We start from the raw sequence: 17338 nt of genomic DNA, 5'->3' as shown, positions 1-17338 counted from the left end.
CGCCGTGGACCGGACACACCAATGTTGGAGAAAACAGAATTTATGCTTACCTGATAAATTACTTTCTCCAACGGTGTGTCCGGTCCACGGCCCGCCCTGGTTTTTTAATCAGGTCTGATGAATTATTTTCTCTAACTACAGTCACCACGGTATCATATGGTTTCTCCTATATATATTTCCTCCTGTCCGTCGGTCGAATGACTGGGGTGGGCGGAGCCTAGGAGGGATCATGTGACCAGCTTTGCTGGGACTCTTTGCCATTTCCTGTTGGGGAAGAGAATATCCCACAAGTAAGGATGACGCCGTGGACCGGACACACCGTTGGAGAAAGTAATTTATCAGGTAAGCATAAATTCTGTTTTTAAAGCACGGACCACATCTAGGTTGTGTAACAAACGTTCCTTCTTTGAAACTGGATTCGGACATAGGGAAGGAACAACTACAGGGAGTGCAGAATTATTAGGCAAATTAGTATTTTGACCACATCATCCTCTTTATGCATGTTGTCTTACTCCAAGCTGTATAGGCTCGAAAGCCTACTACCAATTAAGCATATTAGGTGATGTGCATCTCTGTAATGAGAAGGGGTGTGGTCTAATGACATCAACACCCTATATCAGGTGTGCATAATTATTAGGCAACTTCCTTTCCTTTGGCAAAATGGGTCAAAAGAAGGACTTGACAGGCTCAGAAAAGTCAAAAATAGTGAGATATCTTGCAGAGGGATGCAGCACTCTTAAAATTGCAAAGCTTCTGAAGCGTGATCATCGAACAATCAAGCGTTTCATTCAAAATAGTCAACAGGGTCGCAAGAAGCGTGTGGAAAAACCAAGGCGCAAAATAACTGCCCATGAACTGAGAAAAGTCAAGCGTGCAGCTGCCAAGATGCCACTTGCCACCAGTTTGGCCATATTTCAGAGCTGCAACATCACTGGAGTGCCCAAAAGCACAAGGTGTGCAATACTCAGAGACATGGCCAAGGTAAGAAAGGCTGAAAGACGACCACCACTGAACAAGACACACAAGCTGAAACGTCAAGACTGGGCCAAGAAATATATCAAGACTGATTTTTCTAAGGTTTTATGGACTGATGAAATGAGAGTGAGTCTTGATGGGCCAGATGGATGGGCCCGTGGCTGGATTGGTAAAGGGCAGAGAGCTCCAGTCCGACTCAGACGCCAGCAAGGTGGAGGTGGAGTACTGGTTTGGGCTGGTATCATCAAAGATGAGCTTGTGGGGCCTTTTCGGGTTGAGGATGGAGTCAAGCTCAACTCCCAGTCCTACTGCCAGTTTCTGGAAGACACCTTCTTCAAGCAGTGGTACCAGAAGAAGTCTGCATCCTTCAAGAAAAACATGATTTTCATGCAGGACAATGCTCCATCACACGCGTCCAAGTACTCCACAGCGTGGCTGGCAAGAAAGGGTATAAAAGAAGAAAATCTAATGACATGGCCTCCTTGTTCACCTGATCTGAACCCCATTGAGAACCTGTGGTCCATCATCAAATGTGAGATTTACAAGGAGGGAAAACAGTACACCTCTCTGAACAGTGTCTGGGAGGCTGTGGTTGCTGCTGCACGCAATGTTGATGGTGAACAGATCAAAACACTGACAGAATCCATGGATGGCAGGCTTTTGAGTGTCCTTGCAAAGAAAGGTGGCTATATTGGTCACTGATTTGTTTTTGTTTTGTTTTTGAATGTCAGAAATGTATATTTGTGAATGTTGAGATGTTATATTGGTTTCACTGGTAAAAATAATTGAAATGGGTATATATTTGTTTTTTGTTAAGTTGCCTAATAATTATGCACAGTAATAGTCACCTGCACACACAGATATCCCCCTAAAATAGCTAAAACTAAAAACAAACTAAAAACTACTTCCAAAAATATTCAGCTTTGATATTAATGAGTTTTTTGGGTTCATTGAGAACATGGTTGTTGTTCAATAATAAAATTAATCCTCAAAAATACAACTTGCCTAATAATTCTGCACTCCCTGTATTTCCTGGTTAATATTCCTGTTGGAAACTACTTTTGGAAGAAAACCAGGTTTGGTACGTAAAACTACCTTATCTGCATGAAATACCAGATAAGGAGAAGTACACTGCAAAGCAGATAATTCAGAAACTCTTCTAGCAGAAGAAATCGCAACTAAAAACAGAACTTTCCAAGATAGTAACTTAATATCTATGGAATGCAAAGGTTCAAACGGAACCCCTTGAAGAACAGAAAGAACTAAGTTTAGACTCCATGGAGGAGTCATAGGTCTGTAAACAAGCTTGATTCTGACTAACGCCTGTACAAACGCTTGTACATCTGGCACGGCCGTCAGACGTTTGTGCAACAAGACAGACAGAGCAGATATCTGCCCCTTTAGAGAACTAGCTGACAGACCTTTCTCCAAACCCTCTTGGAGAAAGGAAAGAATCCTAGGAATTTTGATTTTACTCCAAGAAAAACCCTTGGATTCGCACCAACGGATAGATTTGTGCCATATCTTATGGTAAATCTTCCTAGTCACAGGCTTTCTGGCTTGAACCAGAGTATCTATAACTGAATCTGAAAACCCACGCTTAGATAGAATCAAGCGTTCAATTTCCAAGCAGTCAGTTGCAGAGAGACTAGATTTGGATGTTCGAATGGACCTTGTACTAGAAGATCCTGTCTCAAAGGTAGCTTCCATGGTGGAGCCGATGACATATTCACCAGGTCTGCATACCAAGTCCTCTGTGGCCACGCAGGAGCTATTAGGATCACCAAGGCCTTCTCCTGTTTTATCCTGGCTACCAGCCTGGGAAGGAGAGGGAACGGTGGAAATACATAAGCTAGATTGAACAACCAAGTCGCCACTAATGCATCCACTAGTGTCGACCTGGGATCCCTGGATCTGGACCCGTATCGAGGAACTTTGAAGTTCTGACGAGACGCCATCAGATCCATATCCGGAGTGCCCCATAGTTGAGTTAACTGGGCAAAGACCTCCGGGTGGAGTTCCCACTCCCCCGGATGGAAAGTCTGACGACTCAAATAATCCGCCTCCCAGTTGACTACCCCTGGGATGTGGATTGCAGATAGGTGGCAGGAATGATCCTCCGCCCATTTGATGATCTTGGATACCTCTGTCATCGCCAAGGAACTCTTTGTTCCCCCCTGATGATTGATGTACGCTACAGTCGTCATGTTGTCCGACTAAAACCTTATGAATCTGGCCTTCGCTAGGTGAGGCCAGGCCAGGAGCGCATTGAATATCGCTCTCAGTTCCAAAATGTTTATCGGGAGAAGGGACTCTTCCCAAGACCATAGACCCTGAGCTTTCAGGGAGTCCCAGACCGCGCCCCAGCCTAAGAGACTGGCGTCGGTCGTGACGATGACCCACTCTGGTCTGCGGAAACTCATTCCCTGAGACAGGTGATCCTGAGTCAACCACCAGCGGAGTGAGTCTCTGGTTACCTGGTCTACTTGAATCTGGGGAGACAAGTCTGCATACTCCCCATTCCACTGTTTGAGCATGCACAGTTGCAATGGTCTTAGATGAATTTGAGCAAAGGGAACCACGTCCATTGCTGCAACCATTAGTCCTATTACCTCCATGCACTGAGCTATGGAAGGCTGAGGAATAGATTGAAAAACTTGACAAGCATTTAGAAGCTTTAAATTTTCTGACCTCTGTCAGAAAAATCTTCATTTCTACAGAATCTATTATTGTTCCCAGAAAGGGAACCCTTGTAGACGGGGACAGGGAACTCTTTTCTACGTTCACCTTCCACCCGTGAGACCTGAGAAAAGCTAATACAATGTCTGTATGAGCCCTTGATCTGGAAAGGGACGACGCTTGGATTAGGATGTCATCTAAGTAAGGTGCCACTGCAATGCCCCTCGGTCTTAGAACCGCTAGTAGGGACCCTAGCACCTTTGTGAAAATTCTGGGAGCAGTGGCTAAACCGAACGGAAGAGCCACAAACTGGTAATGTTTGTCTAGAAAGGCGAAAGTTAGGAACTGATTATGATCTTTGTGGATAGGAATATGTAGGTACGCATCCTTTAAGTCCACGGTAGTCATGTATTGACCCGCCTGGATTGTTGGTAAAATTGTTCGAATGGTTTCCATTTTGAATGATGGAACTCTGAGGAATTTGTTTAGAATTTTTAAATCCAGAATTGGCCTGAAAGTTCCCTCTTTTTTTGGGAACTACGAACAGGTTTGAGTAAAACCCCCGACCTTGTTCCACTGTTGGGACTGGGTGTATCACTCCCATCTTTAATAGATCTCCTACGCAATGTAAGAATGCCTGTCTCTTTATCTGGTCTGAAGATAAGCGAGACATGTGGAACCTTCCCCTTGGAGGAAGTTCCTTGAACTCTAGAAGATAACCCTGAGAGACTATTTCTAGTGCCCAGGGATCCTGAACATCTCTTGCCCAAGCCTGAGCAAAGAGAGAAAGTCTGCCCCCTACTAGATCCGGTCCCGGATCGGGGGCTACCCCTTCATGCTGTCTTGGTAGCAGCAGCAGGCTTCTTGGCCTGTTTACCCTTGTTCCAGCCTTGCATTGGTTTCCATGCTGGTTTAGACTGGGAAGCATTACCCTCTTGTCTAGAGGCTGCAGAGTTAGGAGACGGTCCGTTCCTGAAATTGCGAAAGGAACGAAAAACATAATTTATGCTTACCTGATAAATTTATTTCTCTTGTAGTGTATCCAGTCCACGGATCATCCATTACTTATGGGATATTAACTCCTCCCCAACAGGAAGTGCAAGAGGATTCACCCAGCAGAGCTGCTATATAGCTCCTCCCCTAACTGCCATTACCAGTCATTCGACCGAAAACATGCAGAGAAAGGAAAACCATAGGGTACAGTGGTGACTGTAGTTTAATGGAAAAATTACCTGCCTTAAAGTGACAGGGCGGGCCGTGGACTGGATACACTACAAGAGAAATAAATTTATCAGGTAAGCATAAATTATGTTTTCTCTTGTTAAGTGTATCCAGTCCACGGATCATCCATTACTTATGGGATACCAATACCAAAGCTAAAGTACACGGATGACGGGAGGGACAGGCAGGCTCTTTATACGGAAGGAACCACTGCCTGAAGAACCTTTCTCCCAAAAACAGCCTCCGAAGAAGCAAAAGTGTCAAATTTGTAAAATTTGGAAAAAGTATGAAGAGAAGACCAAGTTGCAGCCTTGCAAATCTGTTCAACAGAAGCCTCATTCTTAAAGGCCCAAGTGGAAGCCACAGTTCTAGTAGAATGTGCTGTAATTCTTTCAGGAGGCTGCTGTCCAGCAGTCTCATAGGCTAACCGTATTATGCTACGAAGCCAAAAGGAGAGAGAGGTAGCCGAAGCTTTTTGACCTCTCCTCTGACCAGAATAAACGACAAACAGGGAAGACGTTTGTCGAAAATCCTTAGTTGCCTGTAGATAAAATTTCAGGGCACGGACTACATCTAGATTGTGTAGCAGACGTTCCTTTTTCGAAGAAGGATTAGGACACAAAGATGGAACCACAATCTCTTGATTGATATTCCTGTTAGTGACCACCTTAGGTAGGAACCCAGGTTTAGTACGCAGAACTACCTTGTCTGAATGAAAAATCAGATAAGGAGAATCACAATGTAAGGCAGATAACTCAGAGACTCTTCGAGCCGAGGAAATCGCCATTAAAAACAGAACTTTCCAAGATAACAACTTGATATCAATGGAATGAAGGGGTTCAAACGGAACCCCCTGTAAAACATTAAGAACTAAGTTCAAACTCCATGGTGGAGCAACAGTTTTAAACACAGGCTTGATCCTAGCTAAAGCCTGACAAAAAGCTTGAACGTCCGGAACTTCTGACAGACGTTTGTGTAAAAGAATGGACAGAGCTGAAATCTGTCCCTTTAAGGAACTAGCGGATAAACCCTTTTCTAAACCTTCTTGTAGAAAAGACAATATCCTCGGAATCCTAACCTTACTCCATGAGTAACTCTTGGATTCGCACCAATATAAGTATTTGCGCCATATCTTATGGTAAATCTTTCTGGTAACAGGCTTCCTAGCCTGTATTAAGGTATCAATAACTGACTCAGAAAAACCACGTTTTGATAAAATCAAGCGTTCAATTTCCAAGCAGTCAGCTTCAGAGAAATTAGATTTTGATGTTTGAAGGGACCCTGGATCAGAAGGTCCTGTTTCAGAGGTAGCGACCAAGGTGGACAGGATGACATGTCCACTAGATCTGCATACCAAGTCCTGCGTGGCCATGCAGGCGCTATTAGAATCACTGATGCTCTCTCCTGTTTGATTCTGGCAATCAATCGAGGAAGCATCGGGAAGGGTGGAAACACATAAGCCATCCCGAAGGTCCAAGGTGCTGTCAAAGCATCTATCAGAACCGCTCCCGGATCCCTGGATCTGGACCCGTAACGAGGAAGCTTGGCGTTCTGTCGAGACGCCATGAGATCTATCTCTGGTTTGCCCCAACGTCGAAGTATTTGGGCAAAGACCTCCGGATGAAGTTCCACTCCCCCGGATGAAAAGTCTGACGACTTAAGAAATCCGCCTCCCAGTTCTCCACTCCCGGGATGTGGATTGCTGACAGGTGGCAAGAGTGAGACTCTGCCCAGCGAATTATCTTTGATACTTCCATCATTGTAAGCTACAGTCGTGATGTTGTCCGACTGAAACCTGATGAACCCCCGAGTTGTTAACTGGGGCCAAGCCAGAAGGGCATTGAGAACTGCTCTCAATTCCAGAATGTTTATTGGTAGGAGACTCTCCTCCTGATTCCATTGTCCCTGAGCCTTCAGAGAATTCCAGACAGCGCCCCAACCTAGTAGGCTGGCGTCTGTTGTTACAATTGTCCAGTCCGGCCTGCTGAATGGCATCCCCCTGGACAGATGTGGCCGAGAAAGCCACCATAGAAGAGAATTTCTGGTCTCTTGATCCAGATTCAGAGTAGGGGACAAGTCTGAGTAATCCCCATTCCACTGACTTAGCATGCACAATTGCAGCGGTCTGAGATGTAGGCGTGCAAAGGGTACTATGTCCATTGCCGCTACCATTAAGCCGATCACCTCCATGCATTGAGCTACTGACGGGTGTTGAATGGAATGAAGGACACGGCATGCATTTTGAAGCTTTGTTAACCTGTCTTCTGTCAGGTAAATCTTTATTTCTACAGAATCTATAAGAGTCCCCAAGAAGGGAACTCTTGTGAGTGGAAAGAGAGAACTCTTCTTTTCGTTCACCTTCCATCCATGCGACCTTAGAAATGCCAGTACTAACTCTGTATGAGACTTGGCAGTTTGAAAGCTTGAAGCTTGTATCAGAATGTCGTCTAGGTACGGAGCTACCGCAATTCCTCGCGGTCTTAGTACCGCCAGAAGAGCACCCAGAACCTTTGTGAAGATTCTCGGAGCCGTAGCCAATCCGAATGGAAGAGCTACAAACTGGTAATGCCTGTCTAGAAAGGCAAACCTTAGATACCGGTAATGATCTTTGTGAATCGGTATGTGAAGGTAAGCATCCTTTAAATCCACTGTGGTCATGTACTGACCCTTTTGGATCATGGGTAAAATTGTCCGAATAGTTTCCATTTTGAACGATGGAACTCTTAGGAATTTGTTTAGGATCTTTAAATCCAAGATTGGCCTGAAAGTTCCCTCTTTTTTGGGAACCACAAACAGATTTGAGTAAAACCCTTGTCCTTGTTCCGACCGCGGAACCGGATGGATCACTCCCATTAATAAAAGATCTTGTACGCAGCGTAGAAACGCCTCTTTCTTTATTTGGTTTGTTGACAACCTTGACAGATGAAATCTCCCTCTTGGGGGAGAGAATTTGAAGTCTAGAAGGTATCCCTGAGATATGATCTCTAACGCCCAGGGATCCTGGACATCTCTTGCCCAAGCCTGGGCGAAGAGAGAAAGTCTGCCCCCCACTAGATCCGTTCCCGGATCGGGGGCCCTCGATTCATGCTGTCTTAGGGGCAGCAGCAGGTTTCCTGGCCTGCTTGCCCTTGTTCCAGACTGGTTAGGTCTCCAGCCTTGTCTGTAGCGAGCAACAGCTCCTTCCTGTTTTGGTGCAGAGGAAGTTGATGCTGCTCCTGCTTTGAAATTACGAAAGGAACGAAAATTAGACTGTCTAGCCTTAGGTTTGGCTCTGTCTTGAGGCAGGGCATGGCCTTTACCTCCTGTAATGTCAGCGATAATTTCTTTCAACCCGGGCCCGAATAAGGTCTGCCCTTTGAAAGGTATATTAAGCAATTTAGATTTAGAAGTAACGTCAGCTGACCAGGATTTTAGCCACAGTGCTCTGCGTGCCTGAATGGCGAATCCGGAATTCTTAGCCGTAAGTTTAGTTAAATGTACTACGGCATCTGAAATAAATGAGTTAGCTAACTTAAGGGCTTTAAGCTTGTGTGTAATCTCATCTAATGGAGCTGATTCAAGTGTCTCTTCCAGAGACTCAAACCAAAATGCTGCTGCAGCCGTGACAGGCGCAATGCATGCAAGAGGTTGCAATATAAAACCTTGTTGAACAAACATTTTCTTAAGGTAACCCTCTAACTTTTTATCCATTGGATCTGAAAAGGCACAGCTATCCTCCACCCGTGTGGTGGCGTCTATTGGAAACATCTTTCTAAATATCGGAGGGGGTGAGAACGGCACACCGGGTCTATCCCACTCCTTAGTAACAATTTCAGTAAGTCTCTTAGGTATAGGAAAAACGTCAGTACTCGCCGGTACCGCAAAATATTTATCCAACCTACACATTTTCTCTGGTATTGCAACTGTGTTACAATCATTCAGAGCTGCTAACACCTCCCCTAGTAATACACGGAGGTTTTCCAGCTTAAATTTAAAATTTGAAATATCTGAATCCAGTTTGTTTGGATCAGAACCGTCACCCGCAGAATGAAGCTCTCCGTCCTCATGTTCTGCAAATTGTGACGCAGTGTCTGACATGGCCCTAATATTATCAGCGCACTCTGTTCTCACCCCAGAGTGATCACGCTTACCTCTTAGTTCTGGTAATTTAGCCAAAACTTCAGTCATAACAGTAGCCATATCCTGTAATGTGATTTGTAATGGCCGCCCAGATGTACTCGGCGCTACAATATCACGCACCTCCCGAGCGGGAGATGCAGGTACTGACACGTGAGGCGAGTTAGTCGGCATAACTCTCCCCTCGTTGTTTGGTGAAATATGTTCAATTTGTACAGATTGACTTTTATTTAAAGTAGCATCAATACAGTTAGTACATAAATTTCTATTGGGCTCCACTTTGGCTTTAGCACATATATAGCACAGATATCTTCCTCTGAATCAGACATGTTTAACACACTAGCAAATAAACTAGCAACTTGGAAATACTTTTCAAGTAATTTACTATAATATGAAAACGTACTGTGCCTATAAGAAGCACAGAAAAAGTTATGACAGTTGAAAATAAATAAACTGAAAAGTTATAGCATCAAATCTTTGTAAAAAACACAATTTTAGCAAAGGATTGCTCCCATTAGCAAAGAATAAATAACCCTGATAGCAGAAAAAAAAAAAAAAAAAAAATACAGAAATAAACGTTTTTTTTTTTATCACAGTCAACTACAATCTCACAGCTCTGCTGCGAGTGATTACCTCCCTCAAAACAAGTTTTGAAGACCCCTGAGTTCTGTAGAGATGAACCGGATCATGCAGGGAAGACAATAAACTTCTGACTGAATTTTTTGATGCGTAGCAAAAGCACCAAAAAAAGGTCCCTCCCCCTCACACATAACAGTGAGAGAGATCAGTAAACTGTCATAAATTAAATAAAACGACTGCCAAGTGGAAAAAAATAGTGCCCAAAACATTTTTTCACCCAGTACCTCAGAAAATTAAACGATTTTACATGCCAGCAAAAAACGTTTAACATTAATAAATTGAGTGTTATTAAAAAGCCTGTTGCTAGTCCCTGCACATTAGGCTAAAGTTTTATGCATACAGTATAATTCCAGTGAAGTGCCATTCCCCAGAATACTGAAGTGTAAAATATACATACATGACAGCCTGATACCAGTTGCTGCTACTGCATTTAAGGCTGAGTTTACATTATATCGGTATGGCAGAATTTTCTCATCAATTCCATTGTCAGAAAATAATAAGCTGCTACATACCTCTTTGCAGATTAATCTGCCCGCTGTCCCCTGATCTGAAGTTTACCTCTCCTCAGATGGCCGAGAAACAGCAATATGATCTTAACTACTCCGGCTAAAATCATAGAAAAACTCAGGTAGATTCTTCTTCAAATTCTACCAGAGAAGGAATAACACACTCCGGTGCTATTATAAAATAACAAACTTTTGATTGAAGGTATGAAACTAAGTATAATCACCACAGTCCTCTCACACATCCTATCTATTCGTTGGGTGCAAGAGAATGACTGGGAATGGCAGTTAGGGGAGGAGCTATATAGCAGCTCTGCTGGGTGAATCCTCTTGCACTTCCTGTTGGGGAGGAGTTAATATCCCATAAGTAATGGATGATCCGTGGACTGGATACACTTAACAAGAGAAATTAGATTTGTTCTTAGCCTTGAAAGGCCTATCCTGTGGGAGGGCATGGCCCTTTCCCCCAGTGATGTCTGAAATAATCTCCTTCAATTCTGGCCCAAAAAGGGTCTTACCCTTGAAAGGAATATTAAGCAGTTTTGTCTTGGACGACACATCCGCCGACCAAGAGTTTAGCCAAAGCGCTCTGCGCGCCACAATTGCAAAACCTGAATTTTTCGCCGCTAATTTTGCCAATTGCAAAGCGGCATCTAAAATAAAGGAATTAGCCAACTTTAGTGCGTGAATTCTGTCCATGACTTCCTCATATGGAGTCTCCTTATTGAGCGAATTTTCTAGTTCCTCGAACCAAAAAGACGCCGCCGTTGTAACAGGAATAATGCACGAAATTGGCTGGAGAAGGAAACCTTGCTGAACAAATATCTTTTTAAGCAATCCTTCCAATTTTTTATCCATAGGATCATTGAAAGCACAACTGTCCTCAATGGGAATAGTCGTGCGCTTGGCCAACGTAGAAACTGCCCCCTCAACCTTAGGGACTGGTTTGCCATGCGTCCCTTCTGGGGTCGACAATGGGGAACATTTTCTTAAATATAGGAGGTGGGACAAAATGTATACCTGGCTTCTCCCACTCCTTGTTCACTATGTCCGCCACCCTCTTGGGTATCGGAAAGGCATCAGCGTGCACAGGGACTTCAAGGAATTTGTCCATTTTGCACAATTTCTCTGGAATCACCAAAGAGTCGCAATCGTCAAGAGTAGTTAGCACCTCCTTAAGCAGGGCGCGGAGATGTTCTAACTTAAATTTAAACGTCACGATATCAGGTTCTGCCTGCTGAGAAACTTTTCCTGAATCAGAAATTTCTCCCTCAGACAGACCCTCCCTCACTGCCAATTCAGACTGGTGTGAGGGTATAACAGATAAATTATCGTCAGCACACACTTGCTCATCCTCTGTATTTAAAACTGAGCAATCAGGCTTTCTGGGAAATGCTGGCAGTTTGGATAAAAGATTAGCTATAGAATTATCCATTACCGCCGTTAATTGCTGCATAGTAACAAGCATTGGCGCGCTAGATGTACTAGGTGTGGCCTGCGTGGGCATAACTGGTGTTGACACAGAAGGAGAGGATGATGAACTATCCCCACTACCTTCATTTGAAGAATCATCTTGGGCAACCTTATTAAATGTGACAGTACTGTCCTTACTTTGTTTGGACGCCATGGCACAATTTTCACATACATTTAAAGGGGGGACCACCTTGGCCTCCATACACACAGAACATATTCTATCTGAAGGTACAGACATGTTAGACAGACTTAGACAGGCTATTAATGCAATAAAACCGTTTTTAAACAAAAACGTTACTGTCTCTTTAAATAATAAAAAGAGTACACTTTATTTCTGAATGTTTGAAAAACTATGAAGGAAATATCCGATCTTTACAAAATTTGCACCCTAGTGTCTTAATGCTTTGAAAGTATTGCACACCAAATTCTATCTGTAACCCCTTAAATGAGCAAACCGGAGCTAATTGTTCAATTTACCAGTTTAAACGCACTACAGTCCCTGCCACAGCCTTTGCTGCGGCTTTACCTTTCCTTGAGGGTTATTCACCACAGAAATAAGCCTTCTAGAATCGTTTTTATGGCCACAGGACCCTCTCACATGAAGCTGCATGCACTGCTTCCAGAAGTAACTGCGCAACTAAGGCGCGAAAATGAGGCCTCCTCCCTCTGCATACCAGAGTGAAGGGACCTTCCTGACTAGATTAGGTGTCTAAACAACTGCCAGGCGTAATAAAAACGTTCCCAAAAGTGTTTCCAAGTTCCAAAACACTCCAAAAGTCATATAAATATTAAATAAATCAATCGATTTAGCCCACAATAGTGTCAACCAGTATATAGCCCATTTATAAGCCTTCATTCTGTTATGAGTCTAAGAACATGGCTTACCGATCCCATAAGGGAAAATGACAGTCTTCTAGCATTACTATGTCTTGTTAGAAAAGAGACTAGTCATACCTTGAGCAGAAAAGTCTGCAAACTGTTTTCCCCAACTGAAGTTCTCTGGTTTCAACAGTCCTGCGTGGGAACAGCAATGGATTTTAGTTACTGCTGCTAAAATCATACTCCTCTTTAAACAGAACTCTTCATCACTTTCTGTTGTAGAGTAAATAGTACAAACCGGCACTATTTTAAAATAACAAACTCTTGATAGAAGAAATAAAAAACTACAACTAACACCACATACTCTTTACCATCCCCGTGGAGATGCTACTTGTTCAGAGCGGCAAAGAGAATGACTGGGGGGCGGAGCCAGAGGGGGAGCTATATGGGCAGCTTTTGCTGTGCTCTCTTTGCCATTTCCTGTTAGGGAAGAGAATATTCCCACAAGTAAGGATGAAGCCGTGGACCGGACACACCAATGTAGGAGAAAAAGGCAGGCAAAGTGTTTTAACATTGAGATCCATACATATCTAAAGATGTATATGTATGTGTGTATATATATATATATATATATATAAGTATATATATATGTGTGTACATATGCGTTTATGTATTAATATGCGTATTTACAGACATATATACACATAAATACATATGCTATTAATAATAATGATTTCAAGTCATAATACGAGCGCAACCAGACGAGCGCAAAAAGTTTACTTCTAGTGCAATTAACACGTTAAATAGCGCTCTACTTGTAATCTGGCCCTATTTGTTTAAATGTGTGTAAACATTTTTTTTTATTAAAACTCTATGTTGCCCATCTACTCTTTCTCTGTGTGCTTTTTCATAAATGTATGCCAACACAGCTGGGCATTTGAATGTGAACTAGTCTTTAAACACATTTTAATGTTTTCCTTTGGCACTGACCGATGTCCTACTGCTTTTACATTGGTTAACTGTAAATTATGCAAAAACAAGCTTCTAGTACTACTATTGCCTGTTTTGGCTTCAGACCTGGGAAATATAAATGTTGGGCTAATTATCAATGGTGTAAATTAAAAAAAAAAACATCAACATATTAAAAGTCTTAACTCCCTAAGAGATCACTATACTGTTTTGAGTATGAGATGATGTTTGCCAAATAGGAAAATTATTTTTTGGATGGAATTATTGATAAGCTCAGCATCTACACCAATGAGCATGTACCTAGCTATATGGGTTTTATTTGTCAGTCCATGGCCATTATTTTAGCTCGGGAGTTTTCCATTTCGACAACTTAATTTAAGTTTTAAAGGGACATGAAACCCTAAATGTATCTTTCATTAGTTATGTAAAACATACAATTTTAAACAACTTTTCAATTTACGTCTATTATCAAATTTGCTTTGCTCTCTTGATATTCTTTGTTGAAGGAGCAGCAATGCACTACTGAGAACTAGTTGAACACATCAGATAAGCCAATGAGAAAAGGCATATAAGTGCAGGCACCAATCAGCAGCTAGCTTCCAGTAGTGCTTTGCTGCTCCTGAGCCTTACCTAGGTATTATTTGCAACAAATTACAGCAAGAGTACAAAGCAAATTTTATAGCAGAAGTAAATTGGAAAGTTATTTAAAATTGCATGCTCTATCTGAATCATGAAACAAAGTTTTTAGGTATCATATCGCTTTAACAAATGCTAATACAACTGTTTGAGTTGTGCCTATCAAACAATGGGCACTAATACAGTATGTGGGTCATCCTTGTCATCAATTAGCATTAAAGGGACATAAAACCCAATTTGTTTTCTTTCATAGTTTAAATAGAGCATATGATTTTAAACAACTTTCTACTTTACTTCCCTTTAAATACTCAACAGTAACATTCCATACTTATTATATTCACTTGTTTAAGATCTTCCCTATTGATTAGACCATTAGTCAGCAAGCAGCACTCTTACAGTTTTAAGTTTCCCCTAAAATATAAGGTCTCACTAGCTCAGTCTGTATAAATTTATCTGCCACTCTTAAAGGGACACGAAACCCATTTATTTTCATTCATGATTCAAATAGAGCATGTGATTTTAAACAACTTTCTACTTTACTTCTATTATCTGATTTGTTTTGTTCTCTTGATATTGTTTGTTGAAAGGATACCTAGATAGACTCAGAAGCTGCTAATTGGTGGCTAAACATATATGCTTCATGTTATTGGCTCTCCCAATGCATTCAGCAAGCTCCCAGTAGTGCATTGCTGCTTCTTCAACAAAGGATACTGAGAGAATGAAGCAAACTGGGTAATAGAAGTAAATTGGAAAGTTGTTTAAAATAGTATTCTCTATCTGAATCATGAAATAAAATGTTTGGGTTTCCAGTCCCTTTAATACAATTGTTTGGGTTATGCTGTTGACTAATCAATGAGAGTCAACACATATTTGAGTTGTGCCTGTCAGCCACTAATGGCTCGATTCTCTAAAGCTCTCTGTTTTGAGAAGATTATCTAAAAAGTCTTGTAAGTCCTGGGAGTTCCCTCAAAGATTATTAGAAAGGCTAATTTTATCTTAAGAGCTGTTTATCTTGATGTGAAGAACAAATATGAAACATACATTACAATATAATGCTCATTAAAAAAAAATGTTTTTGCATGATTTATCTCCATGCTGGCGTGTTTTGAAAACTGGTTTCTATGCATTAATACTGCTGTATGTGGCATGTCAACCAATGAACACTGTTACAGGTGTATAAATGTCATCTGTCAGCTAAAAATCCTGATTACATCCTATAAAGTTGAGTCTATTTTTTGTTTTTACCTGATATGCATTTGTCGTGAGAGAGTGAGATAAGAGGCACTTTTGCTTTTCCAAAATAAGTTTCACTCATTTCCTCGTCATCAAAGACGTAGAGGTTTAGAGTTTCTGATTTCAGGTACTGGTCCAGATCCGCAGTCATCTGAACTGGGAAACACATGTGATCTTCAAACTGCGGATTGTTGCTGTTGGGGATGATGGGTGTATAATGATCGTTAAAGTGGAAAAAACTATAAGCAGCATAAGAGCTGGGCTGGCATGAACTGGACCCGGATTGTAAATTGCTGCAGCTTTTTATGGTAATGTGCAACTCATTGAGGTTTTCTTCTAATGGGGTGGAAGGTTCAACTGAGAGAGCACTGGAAAGCTGCTGGAAATAGAATCAGAAAGAGACTTGAAAAAAAAAACTAAAAATAACATTTTGGTTCTCTAAACATTTCATTAAAAAGCAAAGTTATCTTGAACAAACTTCATGGAAGTGTTCGGAATAAATAAGTGCAATAATAATTTAAAAATAATGCGCTCAAACTTGTAAGTCTTAAAATGACATGCTCTATCGACCTTGCGCTACTTTGCGTTTAACCCCGGCAAAAAGGTTAAACACACAGTAGAAGTACCAATCATGACCTGACTCAGATGTGGAACTGGCGTTGCTAAATGGATCAATGATGTTTTTCCTCTCAGGACCAGTAGTCCACAGTATGTCCCGAGTAGCACTCATACTGTGTGCTTAACTCCTTTGTGAGGGTTAAACACAGTACTGCTCAGTCAATAGTTTTAAAATTACAAGCTCTAACATATTAGAGCAAGTCATTTTTCGACTATAATGGCCATTTAAAGTTAGCCTTGTTAGCCGCCCTAAAGGGTTAAAAAGGTGAGCATATTCTTTTAAAATTACTGGAAAGATATATGTTTCACTGACTGCTTCCACAGGGGTAGGGCCGTTCATAACCATAGAAAAACAGAGAGTCAGAAGATAGATATTGTGATAAAAACTAGGAAGGAAAAAGGGAAAACATGAAGGGACTATGAAGATAACTTTAAGAAATGTCTGAGAATTTGAATAAATAATACACCTACAATAATAATAATATAGGTAAGAGGTTTATTGTAAAAGATTTGTTATCCACATACAGTAGTCACAATTATTTTGCTTGTCTCTCTTACCTGACTTTTTTGTTCTGGTTCCCTGAGGTTAGAAGCAATGTATCCCAACGCCTTAGCTCTTTCTTTGTAAAGACGTATAGCTTGCTCCATGGGTACTCGTAACCTGATCCAGTACTCAACCGTGCCATAATTTTGAATATCACCATGAAGCCCTTAAAACACATTTTGAATGTATAATATCAGCTTATCAGACTTCTACAATCTATCAGAAACACATTGCAAAAGTACTCACCAACAAGTGTGGCGCTACAGAAAATGCGTCCACTCTTTTCCAAGATGTCATGGAATCTCAACTGGCATGCAGCTACTGTTTGATAATCAGTGCCAATGGCCACATGCAGCTCTAGACTGGCTTTGCTCTTCTGGATATACTGTAGGAAAAAGTCATCCACACGCACAAGGTATTGAGAAGTAAAGTCATATGTGGGTTTCAGACCTCGCACAACTGGAGTTGTCTGAAGTTCAAAGTCATAGAATGCATAAGTGCAGAACGTAGCTGGTTCCAGGTCCCCAAAGCTCTGTATAGCTTCAGGAGTAAATAAAACCTTTGATATATGAACTTCAAGTAGGTTCTCTCCCCGTTCCAGGTGAACTGTCTCATCAAACTCATCAACGGCATCATCTGCAGTTATGTCAGGTGTGAATTTGTATTGTCTAGTGCCATAAACAATGTCCTTTAGTTGGGCTAAATGAAGAGTAATTATTGAGCCTTTTAATTACGAGTTACAAAAAAATGACAGTTATTAACTAGTAACATAATATAAGAACCACATGCAAGTCATCAAAGTCCAAATTCTTTTTAAATAACCCTTACTGGTTATAAAACATTTTGCTGGCCTTAAAAATCCTCAACATTTATGCTTACATGTTAAATTAATGTCTTTCATGGTTGTGAGCCA

The 17338-nt window shown here is 41.5% G+C and overlaps 1 protein-coding gene across 1 annotated transcript in view; it reads right to left on the bottom strand.

Annotated features, from left to right (window-relative positions):
• Positions 1 to 17338, bottom strand: part of RPGRIP1L (RPGRIP1 like) — a 440055-nt gene that overhangs the window by 133850 nt on the left and 288867 nt on the right. Inside the window, exons 18-20 of the mRNA XM_053715755.1 lie at positions 16672 to 17124; positions 16440 to 16591; positions 15276 to 15642 (exon numbers count right to left, since the gene is read on the bottom strand). Coding sequence (XP_053571730.1) covers positions 15276 to 15642; positions 16440 to 16591; positions 16672 to 17124 — 972 coding nt within the window. The remainder of the gene's footprint in view (positions 1 to 15275; positions 15643 to 16439; positions 16592 to 16671; positions 17125 to 17338) is intronic.

The sequence above is a fragment of the Bombina bombina genome, chromosome 1 (assembly GCF_027579735.1).
Source record: "Bombina bombina isolate aBomBom1 chromosome 1, aBomBom1.pri, whole genome shotgun sequence".
In the NCBI taxonomy this organism is placed as follows: Eukaryota; Metazoa; Chordata; class Amphibia; order Anura; family Bombinatoridae; genus Bombina; species Bombina bombina.
This window is presented reverse-complemented; position numbering and strand designations above follow the sequence as displayed.